We start from the raw sequence: 26,810 nt of genomic DNA, 5'->3' as shown, positions 1-26,810 counted from the left end.
GGCGAGGCCCCACCCACCACAAGGCTTTGCTCCCCCTCCTCCCTTGCTGTGAGGTTGCACGGAAGGTGCAGAGCTAGATGGGCGGGGCAAGCACAACCCCCTGAAGGGCAGGATGCCCTTGTTTAGGTGTGAAGGGTGGAGCCTTCAGCATATGGCCCACCCACTCTGAAGCTATAATACAGTAAGAAGATTGTAGAAAATCACTAAGTGGGTACTGAACTGGAGAACCCAACTCTAAATCTAGGTCCCCAATCTCCACGCTACCACCAGAGCTATCTTATTTCTTTTTCTTTTTTTTTAATTTTATTTATTTATTTTTTACAGAGACACAGAGTGAGTCAGAGAGAGGGATAGACAGGGACAGACAGACAGGAACGGAGAGAGATGAGAAGCATCAATCATTAGTTTTTCATTGCACCTTAGTTGTTCATTGATTGCTTTCTCATATGTGCCTTGACCACGGGCCTTCAGCAGACCAAGTAACCCCTTGTTGGACCCAGCGACCTTCGGTTCGAGCTGGTAGGCTTTTGCTCAAACCAAATAAGCCCGCGCTCAAACTGGCGACCTCAGGGTCTCGAACCTGGGTCCTCTGCATCCCAGTCCAACACTCTATCCACTGCGCCACCACCTGGTCAGGCGAGCTATCCTATTTTTAACACACATATCAGCATATTTATTACTTAAAACCTTTCCGGCCCTGGCCGGTTGGCTCAGCGGTAGAGCGTCGGCCTGGCGTGCGGGGGACCCGGGTTCGATTCCCGGCCAGGGCACATAGGAGAAGCGTTCATTTGCTTCTCCACCCCCCCTCCTTCCTCTCTGTCTCTCTCTTCCCCTCCCACAGCCAAGGCTCCATTGGAGCAAAGATGGCCCGGGCGCTGGGGATGGCTCCTTGGCCTCTGCCCCAGGCGCTAGAGTGGCTCTGGTCGTGGCAAAGCGATGCCCCGGAGGGGCAGAGCATCGCCCCCTGGTGGGCAGAGTGTCGCCCCTGATGGACGTGCCGGGTGGATCCCAGTCGGGCGCATGTGGGAGTCTGACTGTCTCTCCCCGTTTCCAGCTTCAGAAAAATACAAAAAAAAACAACAAAAAACCTTTCCATGATCAGTTTTTTTTTTCCAAGTGAGAGGAGGGGAGATAGACTCTCACATGTGTCCCACAGGGAAATCTACCTGTCAACCCCACTCTGAGGAGGATGCTCTGCCTATTTGGGGCATGCTTGAAACCAAGCTATTTTTAGAGCCTGAGGTGGAGGCTCCAAGGAGCCATCCTTAGCGCCCCCACCAACGTGCTGGAGCCACTGCTGCAGGAGGGGAAGAGACAGAAAGAGAGAGAGAGAGAAGGGAAAGGGGGTGGGTTGTTGAAGCAGATGGTTGCTTCTCCTGTGTGCCCTGACCAGGAATCAAACGTGGGACATCCACATGCAGGGCAGATGCTCTACCACGGAACCAACTGGCCAAGGCCCTGTGATCAGTTTTAACTTGTGATCTAGTCACATATGGGAAGAGTATACAGCTAATTTCTTTTAGTATAAGACTCAACTATTAAATGATATATACTAAACTTTTTTTAGTATAAGTATGTCCCAGATAGTATATGGAATATATTTATACTAAAATTAATCTATGAATCTAAAATTCAGATTTTCCCTGTCCCCATGTAGCTCAGTTGGTTGGGGTGTCATCCTGATACACCACGGTTATAGGTTCAATCCCCTGTCTGAACAAATACGAAAATAAATGGGTGGAACAATAAGTCGATGTTTCTCTCTCTCTCTCTCTACCTTCCTCTCTCTCTCAAAATATAAAATATAACTTTTGGCCCTGGCCGGTTGGCTCAGTGGTAGAGCGTCGGCCTGGCGTGCAGAAGTCCCGGGTTCGATTCCCAGCCAGGGCACACAGGAGAAGCGTCCATCTGCTTCTCCACCCCTCCCCCTCTCCTTCCTCTCTGTCTCTCTCTTCCCCTCCTGCAGCCAAGGCTCCATTGGAGCAAGGATGGTCCAGGTGCCAGGGATGGCTCCATGGCCTCTGCCTCAGGCGCTAGAATGGCTCTGGTCACAACAGAAGCGACGCCCCGATGGGCAGAGCGTCGCCCCTTGGTGGGCGTGCCGGGTGGATCCCGGTCAGGCGCATGCGGGAGTCTGTCTGACTGCCTCCCCGTTTCCAGCTTCAGAAAAATACAAAAAAAACAAAACAAAACAAAACAAAACAAAACAAAAAAAAAAAAAAAATATATATATATATATATATATATATATATATATATATATATATATATATTGGCAACCCTATTTATAATTATGCATTCATCATTGTGACTATCTGATTAGTTTGGCCATGGATCCCAGATTGTGAGCTCAAGGACAGGTACCGTCAGCTTTTGTCCCTCACTGTCCAGCGCCCAGCAGGGTCTGACCAAAGAAGGTATCTGTGGTAGGCTGAATAGCAGCCCTACCGCAAAAGATGTCCACATCCTAATACTCAAAACCTGTGAATATTTTCCAGATAGCTGATGGTATCTGTAAGGCCAGGAGCCGCCATCGTGGCCATTCACATGCAGGTTCCCATTGGATTCGGGCAGACGATAAAGAAATGGCGGAGTCAGAGGACGGGGGCCCATCCTATTTATTGGTGTCTCGCCAAGACAGGCAAACCACAAAAGAAGACAAGGGAAAAGCAGAAAACCAGCTCTTCCCATGAAGGGCAAGGGATCAGGGAAGCCCCTGCAATTGTGATAGCAGGAACTGTGTGTCCAAGCTCCTGGTCTGTCCCACTTTATAGTGTAGAAAACCCAAATCCCTTAATCCAATATACAAACAAGGAAGTCCCCGATACAAAGTCACCCATCCAAGGCATAATTGGATTCCTCATGAGAGTGCACCACCCAGATAATACAATCATTCAAGGGTGTGGGGAAAAGCTTAGTCCCAAAACCAAACCCCAGGCTACAACGACCTGGCCTGCTTATAGCCTGTCCCCCACACCCAATATAAGTCACAAGCGAGCAAACATATATATCACATTTACAAACTTATTTGACCAACAGTATCAAAGAACTTGAGAATATTCTGGCTTTTTCAGGTGGGCCTATTATCATCATAAATGTCCTAATAAGAGAAAGGCAGGAGGATCAGTTAGAAACAAAAGATGAAATGACGCCTGACCAGGCAGTAGCACAGTGGATAGAGCTTTGACATGGGATGCTGAGGTCCCAGATTTGAAATCCTGAGGTCGCCAGATTGAGCGCAGTGTCGCTGGCTGGAGCTTGGGATCATCAACATGATCCCATGGTCACTGGCTTGAGCCCAGATGTCTCTGGCTTAATGCCCAAAGTTACTAGCTCGGCTGGAGCCCTCCCTCCAGCCCTCCCCACCCTGTCCTGGTCAAGGCACCCATTGGAAGCAATCAGTGAACAACTAAAGTGCTGCAACTATGAGTTGATACTTCTTACCTCTCTCCCTTCTTCTCTGTCTCTGTCTGCCTGCCTGTTTGTCTGTCTCCCTGCCCCCCCCAAAAAAAAAAAAAGACGAAGTGAAGATGGAAGCAAAAGAAAAGGCCTTGTGTTTGGGGCCGTGAACCAAGGAATGTGGGCACCTTTAGAAGCTGGAAGAGTGGAGTAAACCCATTCTCCCCTAGGGCCTCCAGAAGGAACGCAGCCTTGAGGAAACCTTGACTTTTAGCATGAGATTAACTCTGGCTTCTGACCTCCAGAACTATAAGAGAATAAATTTGGGTTGTTTTAAGCCACTAAGTTTGTGGTGACTTGTTATAGCAGCCCTAGGAAACTCATACAATGCCCAACAAATATTTGCTGAATGAGTGAAGAACCAATGAAAGAATGCAAAAGGCAGCTATGGAATACTGTGTTGGTCAGAGCCAGAAGCATCAGGAGATTGTGTTGGCCTCCCATGTGTCACCAGTCATGAGACCCTGGGCTTACGAAATTATTTTAAGGCCTCAGTTTCCTAATTCCTCGCATGGGGTCACTCTGCCTAACCCCTGTGAGGAGTGAGAAGGTAGCTGGAGAGTGGTCTCAATGTGTGGAGCCAGCTAGAACCCAAACTATTCCTCACAGCTCTACCCAGACCCATCTCAGCATCCTTTCTGGGACCACCTGCTCCATCGTGTTCTAAGATCCTTAATGTATTCACTTACATTTTTACAACAATTTACCCCATTTTCCCAATGGAGGGAGCTAAGGCACAGAGAGATGAGGTCACTCCCCTCAAGGTTACCCAGCTGTTAAGAGTGTGGATTGAGATGAAGCCAGCAGAGAATAAGCCTAAAATGTAACCAACTCCTTCATCCTCCCTGTGCCTCAGTTTACTCTCACTGAACACATCTTCTAGGGGACATTGGAGTCCTCCATCTACCAGTGTGGTGGTTAAGATTTGTTTTCAGCAGGGCAGACCTGTCACAATCCTGAAAGGAGCTGAAAGGTCAGAATCAGGGAGCTCCACCCTGCCCTGGAAATGGAATTCAGATGTGGGATGTCATAGGTTCCTTGAGGCTGGAATGTCTGGCTCACCTGGAACGTAGGAACGCCCTTCAGAGCCCCCCTTCCCCCACCAACCAGGAAATACGGGAGTCTCCACACTCCAGGCCTGCTCCAGGAGTGACTCCTGCTCCAGGGGGCTGTGTGTCTCTCTGCCCTTAATAAGCAAGGCAAGCCTTGGAGTGGCAGACTAGGAGAAGAAGGAGAACAGAAGAAGGCCGAGAGGCAGGGCAGCCAGCCTGGTTGGAGGAATCCCCAAACCAACTAAAAATAGCAGGGGAAATTATTCCAACACCTCCCCAAAATAGAAAGCAGCCTCCCCGCCCAACAAAAGGCCAGAAAGGGGTGGGGTTTAGGGAAAACTGGCCTCGGACGACCCCTCCTCCCACCCCAAAGCCTACCCCACTCCAGGCTTTTTCTCCTCTGCTGGCTTCCCCAAGGCTGGAGGGGAGCGTAAGGGCCAGGCTGCTTGATCCTGAGATTTGGAATGGGACGTCCAGGAGGGAGGGGTGAGGGCCTTGGAAAGTGGAAGCTCTTCCCCCCCCCCCCCCAATCCATGGCCCCCGGGCCCAGATCTGCTGACCGGGGAACTGGGAGTGCCCCGAGCCACTGGTACTAAAAATAGCCCTTGCCTCCTCCCAGGCTATTTTTAGAATCCATTAGTCCAGGCCTCAGCACAAAGGTAGCCAGCCGTGGGCACGCCCGGCCTTGCAGCCCAGGCGCCCTGGCTAGGACGGGGCCACTGCCTCTGACCACGGCAAGGGCCAGAGCTGGGGAGATACCAACAGTGAGAACAGATCTGGCCTAAGCATCTGCCTTGCTGGATGGCGCCAGGGCACCACACTCCCTCTCTGAGCCTGGTTGCAGCAGAAGAGAGAGGGAGACACGGGGTAGGGAGTCTGGATCGCAGAAAGCTCTAGGCAAAGGGGACCCTCACTCTGGACTGAGGACTCTGAGGACCCTGAGAGAAGAACAGAGCATCAGCCTATGTTGCAGGCATGCGTCCAGCGATTTACAGAAATTTCACAGATGAGAAGAAACTGCGGGCCTTATTTTACCAATCTGTGAAACGGGGAAATTAGCAGCACCTGAATCAGCAGCTGTAGGGGCACAGCGCTCAGCCACTGGCCAGGCGGGTACAAAGCCCAGCGTATTTGTTGCCAACTCGTGTCATTTTAGTATTTCCAGTCCCCTCCCCCGCCCAGGCCGATTCCAGAAACGCAGCGGGTGATGTAATCGCCAGCCGGGTCCATCCTCCCAGAGACGGACGCAGGCTGGCGCCGCCGTCACGGGCGTTCCTGCGCCAGGGAATCCCGGCCGCGCGCTGGGGCCCCAGTGGAAACCCGTGACGCCAGCGCCCGCCCGCCGCTGCAGGTCTTCCGGGCCTGCGCCTGCGTCTGGACTGGCTTCGGGGGTGGCGGGTACTAGCGCGCGGTGCTTCACCCGGAAGCTGGCTGGGGACATGCGCGGCCCTCTCTGTGCGCACCCAGCCGGCGCGCTCACTTTCTACGCATCAGAAGTACCCTGGGCGCCCATAGGGACAAACACTTTTCAAATAAGACTCTTACACACTCTTGGGCATGCCTGGGGTGTGTAAGCATTCATAAGTTCACGGGCCTGCATATGCATTCCCAAAACTCCCGGGGCAGGATCCTGCGTGGCAGCCACCTTAGGCTTGCATGGCCCTGGCTGGCTCTAGAAAGGGCTGGAAAATCCTGGTCTGACTCTCCAGGGCCTGTCTGTAATACCCGGGGTGGAGGGGAAGGCGTCCAGCCTGGGCACACACACACACAGCCTGTTGCTGGTGGCCTATGGGCGTGGGGCGATGACTCGGAGCCTGTTCACCGTCTTCCCGCCAGTCTGGGAACTAATTACTGTCAGGACGAGACGGGATGGCTGGAAAGATGAACAAATCGCAGTGTGTCTGCAGCACGTCTGGGTCTGCAGACCCCGCCAGCATCTGTTCTAGGGATGTAGGGTGTGACAATCATGCAGCTGTGTGCACCGGGGGGAACCCTGGGCATATGCTCAGTCCTGGAAGGCCACTGGTGGGTGTTTGAGGCAATATTCTTGTCTGGGGTGTGTGTGTGTATATGTGTGTGTGAGAGAGAGAGAAAGAGAAAGAGAGAGAGAGATGTAGGAGAGTCCTACTCTTGTTATATATAAAGTGGATCTAATAATAGTACTTACCTCAGATTATGAGGAACAAAGGAATTAATAAACGTAGGTGTTTACTCATCATGAGACCCAGGCATCCCTTCCCTAGGTATGATCCAAGAGAAGTGAAAACAGGTCCACACCAAGACCCCAAGCAAATGCTCATAGCACGTTACTTCTAATCCTCCCAAAATTGCAAACAGCACAGCTGTTCATCCCTAAGTGAACAGGTAAACTGAGGTTCATCCATAGGATGGAATACTAGTCAGCAAATGAAAAAGAAACCAAAAAATTAACCTTGAAAACTCTTGGTTGCCCTGGCCAGGTAGATAAGTTGCTAAGGTGCCCTCCCAATTCAACAGGGTTGAGGATTCGATCCCTGGTCAGGGCACATACAAGAATCAACCCATGAGTGCACAAATAAGTGGCACAGCTAATTGATGTCTCTCTGTCTCTATCTCTCTCTCCTTCTCCCTTCCTCTCTCTCTAAAATCAATAAAAAACATTTTTTTAAAGAAAAATACCTGAAAGTAAAAGAAGCCAAACACACAGGGCCACAGTGTGAGAATCCATTTACTGAAATGTCCAGAACAAGAAAATCCACAGACAGAGAGTGAGTTTGTGCTTGTCTGGGACTGGGGGAAGGGGAGGGGGTGACTGCCAAGGAGGACCGGGCTTCTTTGGGGTGATGGAATGCTCTAGAATTACTGTATTTCCCCATGTATAAGACAATCCCATATATAAGACGCACCTTAATTTTGGGGCCCGAAATTTGAAAAAAAAATGTAATTATTGAACTCAAGTTTTATTCATTATAAAATTCATACAACTCCTCATCACTGTCAACACTCCCATCCATTAGCTTGCCCTCATCTGTGTCTGATGATGAATCACTGTCTTCTACAATGGGCGCAAAAACAAGCACAAAAAAAGCAGGAAATGCAAACATAAAAACTACAACCACTGTATAAGATGCACCTAGTTTTCTGACCCAAAATTTTTTGGAAAAAAAAGCACATCTTATACATGGGGAAATACTGTAGGTAGAGGTAATGGTTAAACAGCTCTATGAATATACTAAAAAACACTAAATTATACACTTTAAAAGGGTAAATTTTATGGTATTTGAATTATAGTTCAATTTTTTTTATAAAAGGAACAAGCTACTTATACATGCAACAACAAGGCTGTGTCTCAAATCATTTTGCTGAGTTTGAAAAACTGAATCAAAAGGCTACATACTGTGTAATCCTATTTATGTGACTTTCTGGAAAATGCCAAACTATAGGGACTGAGCAGACTGGTTGTTTGCAGGGGCTGGTGATGGGAAGAGAGCACTGATGGCACAAAGGGGCAAGAGGGAACCTTGATTATATAAAGTTTGCATGACTGTATCAGTTTGGCAGGATTCATCAAATTGTACACATAAAAAGTATGTATTTACTATTTATGAATTATACCTCAGTAAACCTAGTTTAGAAAAATAAATGTGCCTGGCATGTGGTGGCGCAGTGGAAAAAGCATTGACCAGAAGTGCTAAGGTGGCTGGTTTGAAACCTGGGCTTGCCCAGTCAAGACACATATGACAAGCAATCAATAAACAACTAAAGAGAAACAACTATGAGTTGATACTTCTCATTCCACCACCCGACTTTCCTCTCTCTGTTAAATCAATATATTTTTTAAATCTTTAAAAAAAAAAGAAGAAAGAAAGAAAGAAAGAAAGAAAGAAAGAAAGAAAGAAAGAAAGAAAGAAAGAAGCCTGACCTGTGGTGGTGCAGTGGATAAAGCGTTGACCTGGAACACTGAGGTCACTGGTTCGAAACCCTGGGCTCACCTGGTCAAGGTACATATGGGAGTTGATGCTTCCTGCTCCTCCCCCCATCTCTCACTCTCCTCTCTAAAAAATGAATAAATTTTAAAAAATAAAGCAAAATAAATATAAGGTGTTTAAAGAAAAGCCCCATACAGCCTGACCAGGCAGTGGCGCAGTGGATAGAGCATCGGACTGGGATGCTGAGGACCCAGATTCGAGACCTTGAGGTTGCCAGCTTGAGCACGGGCTCATCTGGTTTGAGCAAAAGCTCACCAGCTTGGACCCAAGGTCGCTGGCTCGAGCAAGGGGTTACTCGGTCTGCTGAAGGCCCACGGTCAAGGCACATATGAGAAAGCAATCAATGAACAACTACGGTGTCGCAATGCGCAACGAAAAACTAATGATTGATGCTTCTCATCTCTCCGTTCCTGTCTGTCTGTCCCTGTCCCTGTCTCTCTCTCTCTCTCTCTCTCTCTCTCTCTCTCTCTCTGTCTCTGTAAAAAAAAAAAAAGCCCCCTATACATAGTAAAGAAACAATAGATGAAAGCTGTTACTATTATTGATGTTGTTGTTGTGTGTGCAAGCTGCTCCAGGCCTCAAAAATCCAGATCCCCCAAAATAGAAAAGGAAAGGCCTGGCTGGATTGCTCGATTGGTCAGAGCATCATCTCGATGCACAGAGGTGCCGGTTCGATTCGCAGTCAGGGCACATACAGAAACAGCTCAGTGTTTCTCTCTCTCTCTCGCTCTCTCTCGCTCTCTCTTCTCCCTCTCTCTCAAATCAATAAATAAATTTAAAAATAAACAGGGTGGGCCCTGGCCGGTTGGCTCAGCAGTAGAGCGTCGGCCTGGCGTGCGGGGGACCCGGGTTTGATTCCCGGCCAGGGCACATAGGAGAAGCGCCCATTTGCTTCTCCACCACCACCCCTTCTTCCTCTCTGTCTCTCTCTTCCCCTCCTGCAGCCAAGGCTCCATTGGAGCAAAGATGGCCCCGGCACTGGGGATGGCTCCTTGGCCTCTGCCCCAGGCGCTAGAGTGGCTCTGGTCGCAGCAGAGCGATGCCCAGGATGGGCAGAGCATCGCCCCCTGGTGGGCAGAGCGTCGCCCCTGGTGGGCATGCCGGGTGGATCCCAGTCGGGCGCATGCAGGAATCTGTCTGACTGTTTCTCCCCGTTTCCAGCTTCAGAAAAATACAAAAATAAATAAATAAATAAAAATAAACAGGATGTCCTGAAGTTGAGATTTTTTAAAAAAGAAAAAAGAAACCAGATCCCCGAGTTGGATGCTTGGGACACCTGGAGCACTGGAACTTCCCTGTCCAATACATACTCTCAAAACACCACACACATGCATACCTACAAACATGTGTGTGCACACTAAGCGTGCACAAAAGTAGTGTGCATAGGAATACCTTTATGTGCTCACACACACCCAGAACACATTTACACAAATGCAAGCATGCACACAATTATACATACATATACAAACATACACAAACATGTGTGCACACATGGCATCCACGAAAATATGCACACACATCTACATAAACACACACATACAAACATAAATGTAATTATTACCCAAAACACACACACACTTGCACACTCACACAAAAACACACATAAATACAAGTTAACTACACACACACCAAAAACACAGGCGCTTTCTCTCCTCCCACCCCGGCAGGCCAGGGGTCCCAGGAGTTCCATCTGGAGGCTGGGAAAGGAGCATCTGCCACAGGAAGGGGCTGTGTCTCTGTGTCCCAGATTAGGTCTCTGTCTGCTGTGTGTGTCTGTTTGCAAGGTGTTTCTGGGCCTCCTGTCTTGGCATCTGTCTCCAGGACACAGCCAGGCTCCGCCTCCCTCCACAGGCCTCCTCCTCCCATCACTGACCCCCACCTTCTGATCCCCACCCCAGACCCCTAGCCCAGGCCTGGGAACCTACTGTTTAGGGCAGCAAGGGGATAAGAAAGAAGAGGAGGCAAAGCAGAGCATCTGCTTCTCACAGTGTTCTAAACCTCAGTTTCCCAGGCTGTAAAACAAAAGGATGGACTTGGGAGATGTCCAAGAGCCACTCCTCCAAGGCTGCATCCTGCACAGCTCTGATCCCACCAACCTACTGCAGAAACAGCTTAAACCCGAGGAGTTCAAATGGTGGAAATTCCAGGCAGGGGTTTTTTTTGGGGGGGTGGGGGAGGGTGCATCTTGTAATATAACCCTCAAAACCCAGGTTTGAACACTCTGTGGCCTCTGAAGGGGAGATCTGGAGGGGTGCCTGAGTGGATCACACAAACAGCTGGCAGGGAGAAAAGAGTTTTGGAAAATTGTGTGTACAAATATGTGTGTGTGGCCTTACCTGTGGTGGCTCAGTGAATAAAGCTTCGACCTGGAAATGCTGAGGTCGCTGGTTCGAAACCCTGGGCTTGCCTGGTCAAGGCACATATGGGAGTTGATGCTTCCAGCTCCTCCCCCCTTCTCTCTCTCTGTCTCTCTCTCCTCTCTAAAAATGAATAAATAAAATAAAATAAAAAACCCAACAAACCAAATATGTGTGTGTGTCCACGAGGGCTGGGTGTGTACAACTGACCTTGGTTTCTGCAGGTGAATGAATTAAAGTGGACTTAGGTGTTTCCTGATCAATATGTGTGTGTACTCACAGACATGTGCAGCTGTGAGCTTATTCACAGCCCTGCACACATGTCTTGAATGTTGGTCCAAGAATCTTTTTGTTGTTTTCAGAGGTACAAGTGCCCAACACATGTAGACACTCAGTACATAGTTGTAAAATGATGTGTCCCCTTATTCATTGGTTCGCTCTACAAATATTTATGGAGTGCCAACCAACTGTCAGGTGCTAGAGACACACAATGAGCAATGTCCTGTGAAGCCTTAGGGTGAATATGAACCCCTGGGGCCATTGCCTGTGTCATGTGGTTCACATGCAACACACAAGTGCAAGCCTGTGTGTTTGCACAAGCACACAAGTTTTCATGTGGGGAGCACACACATGCATACAGGTATGTGTGCACTAGTCCATCAGTGGCTCTTGTGCGGGCATGTGCAGGCTGGGCCCTGGCTCATCTTTGGCATTGCCTGCCTGCCCTGCCCATCTGCCGAGAGTGCCCTGGGCCAGGTGGGGCCAGGTGGCCCGGAAACCTCTCCCAGCTGCTGTGCCCAGTTTCAGGGAAGCCACCCGTTGGCATTCTGCCCACAGAGGCTGCCTGCCCTTGCACCTGTCACCTAGGCTTCCAGGAAGGCCCCAGGAGACCCAGCCTCCAGCCCTGCAAGTCTGAGTTCACAGCCCAGACCCACACAATGCAGGGGGTTTGCAGCCCACTTCCTCCCACACTTTCAGAGCACTTTTCAGTCTGAACCAGAAGCAATCAAGCAGAAGAGTCTGCAAGTGGAGTAAAGGCATTCACATGACCCTCAGAGAGGGTCCCAGTGTCCATGTGGATCTCTGCACACAGTGGGTATTTGCAGGCACAGGGGCTCTACACAGTGAACATTTGAGTTTGGGAAATGTTTACACTACCCTGATGACCACATGCATGCACATCAGAATACTGGTGTGCATGCAGTAGGGTTTTTACCCCCATATGGGTGCTTGCCCAGACCACTGCATTTCAAAGTATGATACATGCCCCCCTCCGCATATGTTTGAGAATGTGTCTGTGCCTGTGCTCAGTGGGTGTGTGCTCACATAGGTGCTATACACAGTGGGTGGTTGAAATGTCAGTGCCTGCACACAGTGGGTGGTTGAATGTCAGTGTCTGTAGGTGTTTGTAAGCAGGTAGGGGTCTACACAACATGGGTCTTGCATGCAGGCTGAAGTCTGCACATGAGTGTTTGCATGCAGATAGGGTGTGCATATAGGCTTTGCAGGCAGTGGTCTGCACACAGTAGGTACTTGCACCCTGCATGCACTGTACGAAAAGGGACTGACACAGTGGTCGTTGCATGTAGGTGGGGGTCTGTACACAGTAGGCCCTGCAGGCAAAGGAAGGGTAGGGGCCTGACACAACACAGTGGGTGTTTGCAGAGGGGTTGCACACAGTAGGTGCTGTTCACAGACGGGGCTGACACAGTGGGCGACTGCATGTAGATGGGGGTCTGCACACAGTACTGGCTGCATACAGACAGGCCAACACAATGGGTATTTGCTCCCAGCAGAGGGGTTCTACACACAGTAGGCCTTGCTGCTCTCGGTCGGGCAGGTGACGGTGCAGCCATACCCCTGCCGCTGAGCAAGCACCGGGTTCCGTGCCGCGCGGCCCTATCTCCCCACCCCCACGCCCTGCCGGGCAGGTCAGGCGGCTCCTGCGGGGCGTGGGGCGGCCGGCGGGGCAGGGAGGCTATTCTGGGCCCTGGCGCGGTGCCCTAGCCCTGCGCGCCAGGCCGCCCGGGGAAGGCGCCGCTTACAAAGGGAGGGTGTGTTCAGACGCCCCGCCCTCGACCCGGCCGCCAGCCGCCTGGGGCTGGGGGAGGGAGACGCCGCTGGGTCCGCCGCCGGCGCGCATCCCCGCCCCCGCCCCCCTCCTGGGGAAGCGATCGTAGACACTGCGCCTGGCGGGCACCAGAAGGAGGCTGGCCCTGTCGGCCTCGAGAAGGGCTCGGCGGCTGGTGCTGGGTTCTCCTGAGCGCACAGGCTGCGCTCTCAGAGAGCACCGGCGTGGCACTGGTGAGGGTTAGGGCCTCAAACCTCCAGAAACTAGGAGGACAGGCCCCTGCACTTCGCCCACTCGGGAATTTCGCTGTCTCTCGCACAGCCGCCTGTCTCCAATTATGTAATTTACAGACCGAGGAAGCCGGGACTCCCGCCTGCTGGGGATGAAGGGAGGGGTGTCTGGGGCCAGGATCAGCGCCCCTCTCCACCCCCAGAATGTCTGGCGAGAGGGTGGGGTGGAAGCAAGGCGTAATGAGGGTTCTCAAGGCCAGCTTTGTGCTAAGCGCTTCCGTGCATTATCTGGTTTCACGTCACCACGTGGGAGGGCGATGCGACTTTCCCTTTTATGAATGGGGAAACTAAGTCACACTTGTGCTACGCTAGCTAGTAAGCCCCGAGATCAGATTCGAATCTGAAGCTCTGCTACTGTCCCTCCCTGTGTGGCCTGAACGCTGCTCCTCCCCCATGCAGCTATCTCAAAGGCATTTATGGTACGCCTGTTGTGTACGCTGTGGCACAAACACGGCCCAACGCGAGCACGCATGTGAACACAGGCTCACGCTTCAACATGTGTTCACGCATGGGGCGAGGCACGAGACCCCGTGTGTACGAGGATCTTTGGCTGCCTCGCGACGCCCCTCACCCCACCCCACCCGTGCCCAGAGCCTGGGAACCTCCGGTGCCCAGGAGGAGGGGGTGGGGTGGGAATGAGGTGGAACGAACAATGAAGGGAAAGAACAGGGAGGGGCTGCGAAAGGAAACCCCCCTGCCCTTTCTCCAGATGGAGCTTCTGCATGTGTCTGTAGTGTGTCTGCTGGCTCTCTGGCCTCCCTGGGGGGATGGGTGTCACAAAGGGTTGTATGTCACTCTGGTTCATCTGGGTCTCTGGAGGCGATTGCTGGTCACCATCAACCCCTGGATATCTATCTGCAAGGCTGTTGGTCACTGGCATACACATACACGTGGGTGCCCACTTTACTACACTGAGGACTGGGGGTGCCAGTGTACAGGTCTCTGAGACACCATGGTTGCACAACTCCAGGAGGCAATATTCCCAGACTCCCCAGTTCCAACAGATAAAGCCATGCTCCTCAATTGCTTCTGCACAAACGTGTGTGTCCAGCTCCCGTTGGGCACCACTGGGACACTGAAAATCTAGCAGAGAGGTCACATCCTGTGCCTGGGAATTGGGGTCCAGAGAGAAAAGAAGAAGCAGGGGTGAGGCACATGCCAGAGGCCCAGGGAGGGCACCCCAGGCAGGGGGACCACAGAGGCACCATGGAGAGACAGACAGGGAGCTTTTCATTGATGGTGGTGTTTTGCAGGGTGAAGGGAGAAGGTGAGGGACAGAGTGCTATAGGGCTAGAGGTGCGGCCCTGACCCCTGGGGATAGATACCTGGTCTCTGGGGTACCATCTTACCTACCAAATGAAAGGAGCCAGAGCGTGATGCCATGCCCCTGGGCTGCCCATAAACCTGAGAACTGCTCTTCACGTGCTACCTCTGTCCCTTCAGCCACCCCAGAGGCTTCCCAACACCCCACAGCTTTTCTGAGGCCTCTCTCTACCCGGACACCCTCTGGATAGGCAGGAAGGACCAGGAAGTTGATGTATCAGCAGAGGGGCTGGGTGAGTGTTGGTACATCTGTGTGTCTGAGACTTGTGGCCCTGGGTGTGTCTTTTTACTCATTTATTGGGCCCCTGCTAGTAGTGGAACCATAAGAGGGAACAAGATAAAGGGAGATGTCTGTTGGTGTGTGTGTGTGCCTGTGTACTGGTCTGTCTTTCACATGTGAGCCCAGGTGATCTAGCATCTCCATGTGTGCCTGGCAGTACATGCTTGGGTATTTTGGCAGGGGGGAAGTTATGGGTTGAATTGTATCCCCTCAAAAGATGTTGAAGCCTGGCCCTGGCCGGGTTCGATCCTGCATCAGAGCACATGAGAAGCAATCAGTGAGTGCATAACTAAATGGAACAACTACTTGGAACAATGAGTTGATGCTTCTCTCTCCCTCTCTTGTTCTCTCTCAAATCAATGGAAAAACTAAAAAGAGAAGAAGATGATGTCCTTGCCCCCTGAAACCTGTGAATGGGACCTTATGGAGGTGATGTCTCTGCAGATCACCAAGTTAAGATGAGGTCATGAGGGAGGGTGGGGAGGGCGGGCCCTAATCCAATACAACTAGTGTCCTGAGGAGAGGACATTTGGACACAGAGACACACCTAGAGCAGACCATGTGAAGACACAGGAGAACATTACAAGCCAAGGAACATAGGAGGCCACAGGAAGCAGGATAGGCCTGAAAAAATCCTTCCTCATGGCCTCAGAAGAAACCAGTCCTATCTACATCTTCATTTAGGATTTCTGGCCTCTAGAACTGGGAGCCTATAAATTTCTGTCAGTCTATGACCCGCACCCCCAGTCTGTGGTTCTTTGTTACAGCTGCCCCATGAAATTCATTCCATGGGCATGTAGGAGAGTAAGAGCTAGTGTGGCCTGACCAGGCGGTGGCGCAGTGGATAGAGCATCGGACTGGGATGCGGAGGACCCAGGTTCGAGACCCCCGAGGTCGCCAGCTTGAGTGCGGGCTCATCTGGTGTGAGCAAAAGCTCACCAGCTTGGATCCAAGGTTGCTGGCTCGAGCAAGGACTTACTCGGTCTGCTGAAGGCCCGTGGTCAAGACACATATGAGAAAGTAATGATTGATGCTTCTCATCATTTCGTTCCTGTCTGTCTGTCCCTGTCTATCCCTCTCTCTGACTCTCTGTCTCTGTAGTAATAAAAAAAAAAAGAACTAGTGTATGTGTGTCCATGCCTGTTTGCAAGTCTGAGTACCTGACTGCCTGCTATGCACATATATAAGCACACATGTGTACCTGCATACGTACATGTGGCCATCCATGCCCACTACTTAGAATAAACAGTCCTCTGGCCACCAGACACATTTGCTGCCTCCCTGAAGAAGTTAGACCCTAGGGCCACTTTACTTCCCTGGGAGATGCAGAGCTGTGTTGCAGTTTCTGAGTTGGGATAAAGTGGGAGGTGTCAAGGTAGAATCATGGGACCCCAGTTGGTCAGGAGTTCTGGGAAGCCAGGCTCATTCTGGGAACAACTCCAGGAATTCGAGGCCTAGCCACACGTGCCTGTGTGCTGCCACGACTTCATGTAGCAGCACAGATCCTCAAGCCCGAACCACGGTTATATGGAGAGATTCATAGACGAGTCCTACTACTCACAGGAACATAGGCGGACAGGCAGACACACCAAGTCCAGGTAGAAAACATCATAAATAGTCGCATACCAACTCACATAATAATACCTCTCTGGAAGGCTCCCCAGTGTTCTGAATGCCTGACATATTTTCACTGGTTTAATGCTCACAACAGCCTTGAGAGATGGTCACTCCCACTAATCTCCCCATTGGATAGGTAAGGAGACTGAGTCCAAACAGGTGAAGCAATTTGCCCAAGGGCACGTGGCCTGCCGCCTCCACAGACAGGTTCCAGCTTCCCTGGGCTGGGTTGTATCACTGTATATGGCCAGGACCCAGCCCTTGGCAGGCCAGTGTGTGTCCTTTAGAGACAAAACAGTCTGTCCTGGAGAAGGAGGTCAACGATAGGTCAATCTCTAGTTGTACAAGACTCGGGTCTGGGGCTTGAATCTATAGGCCACAAACATTTATGACATGCTAACTGGCTCCCAGGCCCTAAACTCTGCAGCTTAACATGGGGTCAAAGGTGAGAAAAGACCCTCTCTCAGCCCAACACAGGACACAGACAAGAAACCAATGATGGCAGGACTGAATATGTCATTACAAATGGGTAAGATGCCAAGAAGAGGAGGTGGGAAGAGCTGGAGACAGGCTCTAAGGGTCCTGTCTAGAGGGCTTCCCTGAGAAGGGGGCATCCTCAATGAAAGCAAAAAGGAGAGCAGAAGTTAGCTTGGGGGAAGGGGGTTGGAGAGGAGGGTTCTAGGCAGCATGATTAGCATGTGCACAAGCCAGAGGTTAGAGGGCCAGGTGTGCAAGCATGTCTGGATGCAGGGAGTATTGTGAGGGGGGAGGGGTGCATGCTAACTATAAACTGTGTTCGTGACTCAGAGTGCCTTCCTCTGTATCCTGTCTACACAGTAGTGTGCTAAAGTACACACACTGGGGACCACAGACACAGGGCTGCGAAACAAGTCCAGACTCTGAGAGTGACCCATGCTATCGCAGGGATGAACCCCCAAACATTATGCAAGTGAAGGAAGTCATAGTGTGTAATTCCATTGATAAGAAATGTCCAAAACAGGCAAATCCACAAAGACGGAAAGTGGATTCGTGGTTGCCAGGGGCTGGGGGAGGGGGATATAAGTGACTGCTCATGAGTTTCCTTTTGGGGTGGCGGAATGTTCTGGAACTAGATAGTAGAAATGATTGCACAACTTTGTGTAGTACACTAAAAATCACTGAATTATACTTTTTGTGTGTGTGTGACAGACAGAGTCAGACAGAGGGACAGACAGAAAGGGAGAGAGATGAGAAGCATCAATTCTTTGTTGCAACATCTTAGTTGTTCATTGATTGATTTCTCATGTGTGCCTTGACCGGGGGGCTACAGAAGACCGAGTGACTCCTTGCTCAAGCCAGCAACTTTGGGCTCAAGTTGTTGAGCCTTACTCAAACCCAGGGCTCGGGAACCTTTTTGGCTGAGAGAGCCATGAACACCACATATTTTAAAATGTAATTCCGTGAGAGCCATACAACGACCCGTGTACTTTAAGCAATAAAAATTTGGTGTTGTCACCTGACCAGGCGGTGGCACAGTGGATGGAGCGTCGGACTGGGATGCGGAGGACCCAGGTTCGAGACCCGGAGCTTGCCAGCTTGAGTGTGGGCTCATCTGGTTTGAGCAAAAAAAAGCTCACCAGCTTGGACCCAGGGTGCTGACTCAAGCAAGGGGTTACTTGGTCTGCTGAAGGCCCACGGTCAAGGCACATGTGAGAAAGCAATCAATGAACAACTAAGGTGTTGCAACAAAAAGCTGATGATTGATGCTCCTCATCTCTTTCCGTTCCTGTCTGTCTGTCCCTATCTATTCCTCTCTCTGACTCTTGCTCTGTCTCTGAAATAAATAAACAAAAAAAATTTGGTGTTGTCCCGGAGGACAGCTGTGATTGGCTCCAGCCACCCGCAACCATGAACATGAGAGGTAGGAAATGAATGGACTGTAATACATGAGAATGTTTTATATTTTTTACCTTTTTTTTAAATTTTTTTTTATTTTATTTATTGATTTTTTTAGAGAGGGAGAGAGAGAGACAGAGAGAGAGAGCAAGGAGAGAGAGACAGAGAGAGAGAAGGGGGGAGGAGTTGGAAGCATCAACTCCCATATGTGCCTTGACCAGGCAAACCCAGGGTTTAGAACCAGCGACCTTAGCATTTCCAGGTCGACGCTTTATCCACTGCGCCACCACAGGTCAGGCTTAACGTTATTATTATATATTTTTTATTATTAAAGATTTGTCTGCGAGCCATCAAAAGAGCCGTATCTGGCTCACAAGCCATAGGTTCCCCGACCCCTGCTCAAACCAGATGAGCCCACGCTCAAGCTGGCGACCTCGGGGTCTCGAATCTGGGTCTTCCACGTCCCAGTCTGACGCTCTATCCACTGAGCCCCCACCCATTCAGACTGAATTATACTTTAAAGAGGTGAATTTTGCCTGACCAGGCGTTGGCACAGTGGATAGAGCGTCAGACTGGAACGTGGAAGACCCAGATTCGAGACCCCGAGGTCGCCAGCCTGAGCGTGGGCTCATCTGGTTTGAGCAAAAAAGCTCACCAGCTTGGACCCAAGGTTGCTGGCTCGAGCAAGGGGTTACTCGGTGTGCTGAAGGCCCGCTGTCAAGGAACATATGAGAAAGCAATCAATGAACAACTAAGGTGTTGCAAGGAAAAACTAATGATTAATGCTTCTCATCTCTCTCCGTTCCTGTCTGTCTGTCCCTATCTATCCCTCTCTCTGACTCTCTCTGTCCCTGTAAAGAAAAAAAAAAAAGGTCAAGAGGTGAATTTTATGGTACATGAACTATTTTATAATATATATTTCCATTAGATATAAATAGCAATTGGTATAAAGTCCTAATTCTGAATCACACAGGCCTTGGCTTGGTCCCTAACTCTACCACCATCCAGCTCTGTGACTTTAGGCAAGTCGCAGCACCACTCTAAGCCCTTTTGTTTCCTTTCTGCAAAAAGCAGATAATAACAGTCCCTACCTTGTAGGATTGTTGGGAGGAGGAAGAGATAACAGGGTGGAAGGGCTGCCCAGTGCCCTGTCAGTGATTTTGTATTGCTCCTCCGACATCACTGCCATATTTGGCTGCCTTATTACCGGCCCCCCATAAGATGCTGGCCCCCAGGTTCAGGGATATGTTATATGCTTCATGACATACTCACAAGAACATCCCTTTTCCCCAGGCAGGAAGGGATCAAGAAGAATAGCTAGAATCCTACAAACCCTTGAGACCTAGTGCATTTTTTTTTTTAAACAGAGAGTCAGAGAGAGGGATAGACAGGGACAGACAGACAGGAACGGAGAGAGATGAGAAGCATCAATCATTAGTTTTTCGTTGCACGTGCGACACCTTAGTTGTTCATTGATTGCTTTCTTATATGTGCCTTGACTGCAGGCCTTCAGTGGAAGGAGTAACCCCTTGCTTGAGCCAGCGACCTTGGGTCCAAGCTGGTGAGCTTTGCTCAAACCAGATGAGCCCGCGCTCAAGCTGGCGACCTCGGGGTCTTGAACCTGAATCCTCCGCATCCCAGTCCAGATACTCTATCCACTGCGCCACCGCCTGGACAGGCGAGACCCAGTGTATTTACACATCAGTACCATGTGCAGTGATTCTGTGTCCCCACTGGCATATGGGTACATATGTGACGTATGCTGGAGAGAGGCGGTTTGTCTATTAGACAGAAAAGGAAAGGCAACTCAGAGAAGCTAAGCGGCTGGCCCCAGGGGATCAAGATAAGCTTGGTGGACCTCAGTGGGTGACAGAGTGTATGGGGTTTTGGAAGCTGTATGCGTGGCTTCGTGTATGTGTATATCTACGTAGGGAGGTGTGTGCCTGCATGCGTGCATGTCTTGGTCCCATGGGTGTAAGTATGAACAGAGGCAGCATGGGTACCCCGAGGTGAGCATGCACTCCAGCCATCCAAGCTGGGGAAGCATGTCTGCCTACACCCTTCTGGTGAGGTTGCAAAGTGTCTCTTGGTACCAGCCCCCAGTGGTGGGAGCCCAGGGAGTCATCTACAGCTATGACTGAGCCTGATGACCTGTGGCAACTTCTCCCAGGCCCAGCCTAAACTTTGGTGTTGGGAGAATAGTGGGGGTGGTGCGTCCTGCTCCCTCTGTCACCCTGGGTTTCCCACAATGCAAGACGCCTGGCCTTCACTCTGGGCCTCAGTCTCCGCTTCTGGAAAATGGGACAATAGCCCTATCCTCAGGGAGCTGCAGACAAGGGTAAGGATTATAAGGTTAAGGGCAGTCAAGGTTAAGGGAAGACTGAACTGCTGTTACTAACTCAGTGTAACAGCAGCATTTAAAGCTGATTTCTGGCTTGACCGGGCGGTGGCACAGTGGATAGAGCATCAGACTGGGATGCAGAGGACCCAGGTTCGAGACTACGAGGTCACCAGCTTGAGCGCAGGATCATCTGGTTTGAGTAAGGCTCACCAGCTTGAGCCCAAGGTCTCTGGCTCGAGCAAGGGGTCACTCGGTCTGCTGTAACTCCCCAGTCAAGGCGCATATGAGAAACCAATCAATGGACAACTAAGGTGCCGCAAGGAAGAATTGATGCTTCTCATCTCTCTCCCTTCCTATCTGTCACTCTCTCTGACTCTGACTCTGTCATAAAATAAATAAAATTTAAATGCTTTAAAATTTTTTTAAAAAAATAAAGCTGATTTCTGAACACTCTTGGTTTCAGGAAGGAAGACTTAATAGTTTTATTAATAACAGCAAAAATAACAGTAATAGTAATAGGAGAACTACCCATAAGAGCCATGGCCCTCAGTGTTCATGCTTATGACAGTAAACAGAGTTTGGGGTCCTGGGAAGTCACACCTTGCCCTGAGCCTTCACTTCTTTACCTGCAAATCAAATATTAAAAGTTTAAACAAGACAGGATGGGGACAGGGCCTGCTGAAAGGTGTTGGAATCTGAGACAAAAGGAATAATCAATAATGTTGATATTATTATTATTATTTTTTTTTTTTACAGAGACAGAGGGATAGATAGGTACAGACAGACAGGAATGGAGAGAGATGAGAAGCATCAATCATTAGTTTTTCATTGCGAAACCTTAGTTGTTTATTGATTGCTTTCTCATATGTGCCTTGACCGTGGGCCTTCAGCAGACCAAGTAACCCCTTGCTCAAGCCAGCGACCTTGGGTCCAAGCTGGTGAGCTTTGCTCAAACTAGATGAGCCTGCGCTCAAGCTGGCGACCTACAGGTCTTGAACCTGGGTCCTCTGCATCCCAGTCCAATGCTCTATCCACTGCACCACCGCCTGGTCAGGCTGTTGATATTATCTTGATTTACAATTTTGTTTACTGGGGAGTTTCTCTCTTATTTATTTTGTGTGTGTCATGGAGGCTCCTTAGTTGATTGCTTTCTCATATGTGCCCTGACCGGGGGGGGGGGGGGGGGCGAGGGGACTAGAGCAGAGCGAGCGACCCCTTGCTCAAACCAGCTACCGGCACTCAAGCTGGTGAGCCCGCTCAAGCTAACATCCTCAGGGTTTTGAACCTGGGTCCTCTGCATCCCAGTCCAACATTTTATCCATTCCGCCACCACCTGGTCAGGCTCTCTTTTTTATTTTTTGCTTTGCATTTGAGTTTATAAAATAGTGCTTTAAAATATTCTTTATTGCCTGACTGGTGCTGGTACAGTGGATAGAGAGCATGTATCTGGGATGCTGGGGACCCAGGTTTAAAACCCTGAGGTTGCAGGCTTGAGCGTGGGATCTATCATCAATATAATCCCATGGTCACTGGCTTGAGCCCAAAGGTCTCTGGCTTGAAGCCCAAGGTCACATTGGCTTGAGTCCAATATTGCTGGCTTAACCCCAGAGTTGCTGGTTTAAGCAAGGGGTCACTGGCTCAGCTGGAGCCACTCAGTCAAGGCACATATGAGAAGCAGTCAATGAATAACTAAAGTGATGCAACTACAAGTTGATGCTTCTCATCTCTCTCCCTTCCTGTCTGTCTCTCTCTCTTGCTCAAAAAGAATTCTCTCTTGCTGACTGAATTTTTGGACATGGCTCTCCTAAATTTTGCACAAAGGCAGATCTCCCTGGCCTTACCCTAGCCTCCACTGGGCTGTGAGAGGATTAGGGGTGATTCTGGAAATGCAGGGATATGATAGTGCTGATAATAGTAGTATTAGTAATAATGGTGAATATTTTATACTTTCTATGTAGGAGGTGCTGATGTAAGAAATGTATATTTCATTAAACCGCAGCAACAGCTTGAGTAGGTAGCGTTATTCTCATTTGGCAGAGGGGGGAGAGGCACAAAAGAGTAAGGAACTGGCGGTGGGGTCACATAGATGGAGTCCCACCCTCGGCCTGAATCTCCTTGGGGCCGGGTACCTGGGGTCTTGTCCCTACTGCACAGAGGACCTAAAAATGAGAGGGTCAGAGGTCACTCGGCCCTTCTGGATGACCAGGGTCATGATGGGAACAGAGTGGCCCAGCCTTATGAATGGAACCAGCAGGGATGTGCCACCCTGGGAGGAGCTGACCTGACATGGAGAGCCTGAGTTCCAGACCCCAGCTGGGCTGCCCCTTGTCCGTTAGTCCATCCTTAGTCCATCCGCTCTAGGTTCCCCATCTCAGGGGGGATCCCTCAATCTCTGCTACTCCTCCCCTGGCTCCTTCCCTGTCCCAGCTCCCTCTCAGGGATCTCTTTCCCATTTACCCCGCCCCAAACATGCCTGGAGTACCCCTTCCTTTAGCAGGGGCCCTGGTCTCCCCACTTGTCTCCCCTATCCCCTACAGCGATTTATTGCAGCCTCGCCCTTAAGCTCCTCTGGGTTGCCTCTACCTGTGCTCCATACAGGTGTGCTTCCCACCCCACCACCGTTTGGGACTTGGGTCCCTGCTTTAAGACTCTCCCCTCCCCCCATCTCTTACAGGTGATCCTCTGCCCCTCCACCCCCAAGTTCCCTACTCACTCAGGGCTCCTCCCCACTTGTGTTGTCTCCTCCTCCCATCCCTAGAAGGAATCCCTCCGTCTGGGACTTCCCCCTCTATCTTTCCCTCCCTCATCTTCCCCCGCGGGGCTCCCCCAGCCCCATGACTCCTGGGGGTGCCGCTGGGGGTTTTCCTCACACGCCCACGTGGACTCCATGGAAAGGTCGTGGCCTGCGGTCGCTCGGATTTCCCCGCCTGGCTGAGGGGGGCCAGGTTGCCCAGGCTCAGCCCACCCCTCAGACTGAGGCCGCTCCCAGCACAAGGCAGGGGAGTCACCACACTTAACTTAGGGAGAACAAAGAGGTGGCCGCCTCTACAGTTTCGGTTTAGAGGTAAAATGCAGCAACAAGCCAAGCCCAGCTGACAGCTGGGCCAGGAGTAAGACTTCCTGGAGTATTTTTCTGCTTGTTGCTTTTAGTTTTGGGGTAAAAGTTTTATTTTTTCAATGCAGTGAAGAGGCCCATCCTGACAGGAAGAAGGCCCAGGTAGGGGGCACACCCTGGGATATCACCAGAGAAACTTCCTGCGAGGTCCACACTGCCCAGAATCATATCTGGGCCAGCCTGCCTGTATGGTCACAGGTGCCCCCTCGACCTCTCTGGACCTTGGGCTGCAGTGGTGGCTGAGTGGGAGGAGGTACAGTGTCCCCCTCATTGCATCTGTATATGCCCAGGGCTTGGGGTTGGCTCCGGCACAGCCTGTAACAGTAGTGGCAAGGCTGCCAGGTTTCGTAATAAACCGGTCTTTTAATTGCTACAGGGCAGGAGGAGGGAGAAGAAAAAAAAGGCTAAGATTTGTTGGACTTGGGTGGCGCCGGCTGCAGAGAGAGGAGGCACTGTTTTTGCGAAGGAGCCTGGAGCTGCTAACAGGGACTTAAGTAACATTTCCTGGTGAGCCTGCAAGAGGGGGTAGGGGGGCAGGGCTGCTGCAGTGTGAGGGGGGCAGGGGTCCTGGTCCCTCTTGGAGGCAGCACATACACAAGAACCCAGAAGCTTTAAAAATTTATTACAAGACCATTATCGTAGAAGTAAAATAGATTATGTATCTGTAAGCTTCCCGTCTCTCAGTGGTTCAAGTCACAGTGCAAGTAACAAAATAGATTGTCTATTTAGTTTGCAAACTGGGAGTTCATGGGTATAGAGCAACATCAGCCCCAGTTCCCAAATCCCAAAGTTTAGTCCTGGCGAGGGCTGCAGACCCTCGTCAATCATCAAGGCCCATTTGAAGATGTCAGCTCCAGCCTCGAGAAGGGTGGGGGATGCCATCAGTCTCACCCCAGCCCTGAGCTGTGTAGTCCAGGCCCTCCCCCACTGCAGCTTCTGAGCTGTCACCAGGCCTGAGCTCCAGGGTCCCTCTCCTGCTGGCCTGAGCCCCCCTCTCCTCCTCTCGCGGTTGGCGCTGTTCCAGGCTCACCATCCTCTGGGTGGCCGTGCACTCCCCTCTCCTTGTCTCCTCCAGTCTCCAATGATTCTGCCCCCGATGGTCTCACGGGTTAGTTTGTTTTGAGGGGTTGTTCTGGGGGGGAGGGGCGTCAAATATTTTATTTTATTTTTTTGGCAGCAACTTGACAGGTTCTGATGCTGGGAAGTGTCTCAGCGTTCCTGAAGGGAAATGTAGGGGACCCACTGGTTGTTCACCCGGCTCTCTTCACAGTAACTGGCTACCTCCACCAAGCCGTGACTCTTCCAGGTATCTGTGTGAGGGTTCTGTGGGAGGGAGAAAATATGGGGTTCAGTAGGAGCCCCAGCAGTGTGCAGCGAACCTCCCTCTCCCAGGGCCCCTGTGGGGAAAACAGTCGAGCTCAAAATAACTTGCTGAGCGATGAGGCCCTGACGGGGCTGCCCACGGGACATGCCTAACGTGGCTAAGCACTGAGTTGGTGCAAAACAGGCCAGCTTGACTTTGTTGACAAACACAGGCCCAGGTACTTGGGCGGGGCAGACCCAGGATGCCCAGCTCACCGTGACTAGGAGGCAGTGCAGGTCTCGGGCCTCGGTGGTGCCCTGGGTATCGGCTGGCTCACCCAGCAGCTGTGCGAGGCGTTGCATGCCAGACACCCGTACAATGTTGATGTCGTTGTCACAGCAAAAGGACTGAATGAGCGTGAAGTGGATCTGCAGGGCAATGTCATCCTCTTCCTCCTCATCAATGGCCAACAGGCAAAGGACCACGCTGTCAGGGTCCCTGAGGGAGCCAAAGCAAGAGGACTGGGTCAACTAGGGACCTGGGGAGGGGCCACCGTGCACTGGGGAGTTTGCAAAAACAAAGAGAAACCGCAGGTGTGCAGGAGACAGCGTGTGTAGGCAGCCAGAGGAGTGGGGAGGTGGAGGGGGGAGCACGGCTCATAGTACTGAGGGAGGTAAAGTAGTAACATAATGGGGGGGCGCTTGTAGCTGATGCAGCGTCAAGATATTGCAGCCACTCCCACCCCCCAAAAGAGCGGAGAGGTTCTGCATCCACAGTGGGGGCTCTAGGGGAAGTCTCAAACCCCGTGCAAGAGAGGGGTGCAGCAGAGAGCGTGCAGGGTGGAGGGGGGTCCCCACCCGCGCCCAGCCGGTGGACGGGTCTGACTCACACATTCATCAGCTTGGCCGACTCGTACACCCCCACGGTAAGGCGGTCCTGGCGCTGCGCGGCCACCAGCAGTTCCTCCACTGCGGCGCTCACCGTCTGCATTCTAGGGCAGGGGAGAGGGAGGTCAGCACCGTCAGGTCACCGGGCGCTCGGGTCCCCGCCCGGCCCAGCCCGGTCAACTTCAGGTTACTTACTTCTGCGCCGCGTTATCGCACGCCACCAGCTCTTCAAGAGTCATGTTGCAGTTATAATCCACAGTGGAAAGCAGCCCACGACAGTCCCAAGAGAGAAAATGCAAACTCCGACCGGAGAGCCCAAATCCTTCCTACGGAGCCTGAGTGCTCGGAAGGCAACAAAATCCTCCCCTCAAAAGGCGGAAAAAAAGTGCGAAGTCCTCAGCATGAATAATCCAGGTTCCAACGAATTTAACGCTCCACTGTTCGGCTTCAGCGATCTGATCCAACAGCCCGCGGCAGCGCCTTTTAAAGAGTTATGCAAATAAGGGCGTGGCTTAACAACTAACCGTCACGCCCCCTGGAGAACTCACAGAGGCAATTGGTTGGAGGCGGAGAGGAGCGGGGGCGTTGTGCCGGCGGGGGCCGCCCCACGTGGGGCAAGAGCCTAGAGGAGGGCGCGGGGGAGGGGAGCGTGAGTGCCAGAAGAGAAAAAAAAGCAGAAGTTTTTCTCCTGATTTCCTGGCAGCCGCGCCGCGTTTCGGGGCGCGCGCGGGATTTCCAGCGCGCGAGGCAGCCTGCAGTTTCGGGGGGGCCTGGAATCCCCTCCCAGTCCCCGGAGAGTCCCCAGCCTGCACCTTTCCCAGGTTGTACTAGGGGGGTTGTAAAGGGATGGGACCCGGCTTGCAGACTTATCC

The 26,810-nt window shown here is 51.3% G+C and overlaps 1 protein-coding gene across 1 annotated transcript; it reads right to left on the bottom strand.

Annotated features, from left to right (window-relative positions):
* Nucleotides 1-24,353: 24,353 nt before the first annotated feature.
* On the bottom strand, nt 24,354-26,406 carry GADD45B (growth arrest and DNA damage inducible beta). Its single transcript, XM_066360976.1, has 4 exons — nt 26,134-26,406; nt 25,941-26,042; nt 25,327-25,549; nt 24,354-25,071 (listed from the first exon to the last, which is right to left on the bottom strand). Exons 1-4 carry the CDS (start codon nt 26,175-26,177, stop codon nt 24,958-24,960), a joined length of 483 nt encoding a protein of 160 aa, XP_066217073.1. The 5' UTR covers nt 26,178-26,406; the 3' UTR covers nt 24,354-24,957.
* Between the last annotated feature and the right edge of the window lie 404 nt (nt 26,407-26,810).

Source organism: Saccopteryx leptura, chromosome 1 (assembly GCF_036850995.1).
Source record: "Saccopteryx leptura isolate mSacLep1 chromosome 1, mSacLep1_pri_phased_curated, whole genome shotgun sequence".
NCBI lineage: Eukaryota > Metazoa > Chordata > Mammalia > Chiroptera > Emballonuridae > Saccopteryx > Saccopteryx leptura.
Note: the sequence above shows the minus strand (reverse complement) of the source record. Positions and strands in the feature narration are given on the sequence as shown.

Excerpts from the sequence above, each read along its gene's own strand:
- GADD45B (XM_066360976.1), bottom strand. The coding sequence starts at position 26,177 with ATGACTCTTGAAGAGCTGGTGGCGTGCGATAACGCGGCGCAGAA. Across the intron at positions 26,043-26,133 it reads TGCGATAACGCGGCGCAGAA|AATGCAGACGGTGAGCGCCG; the intron begins GTAAGTAACCTG and ends CCCCTGCCCTAG. Across the intron at positions 25,072-25,326 it reads TGCACTGCCTCCTAGTCACG|AACCCTCACACAGATACCTG; the intron begins GTGAGCTGGGCA and ends TCCCTCCCACAG.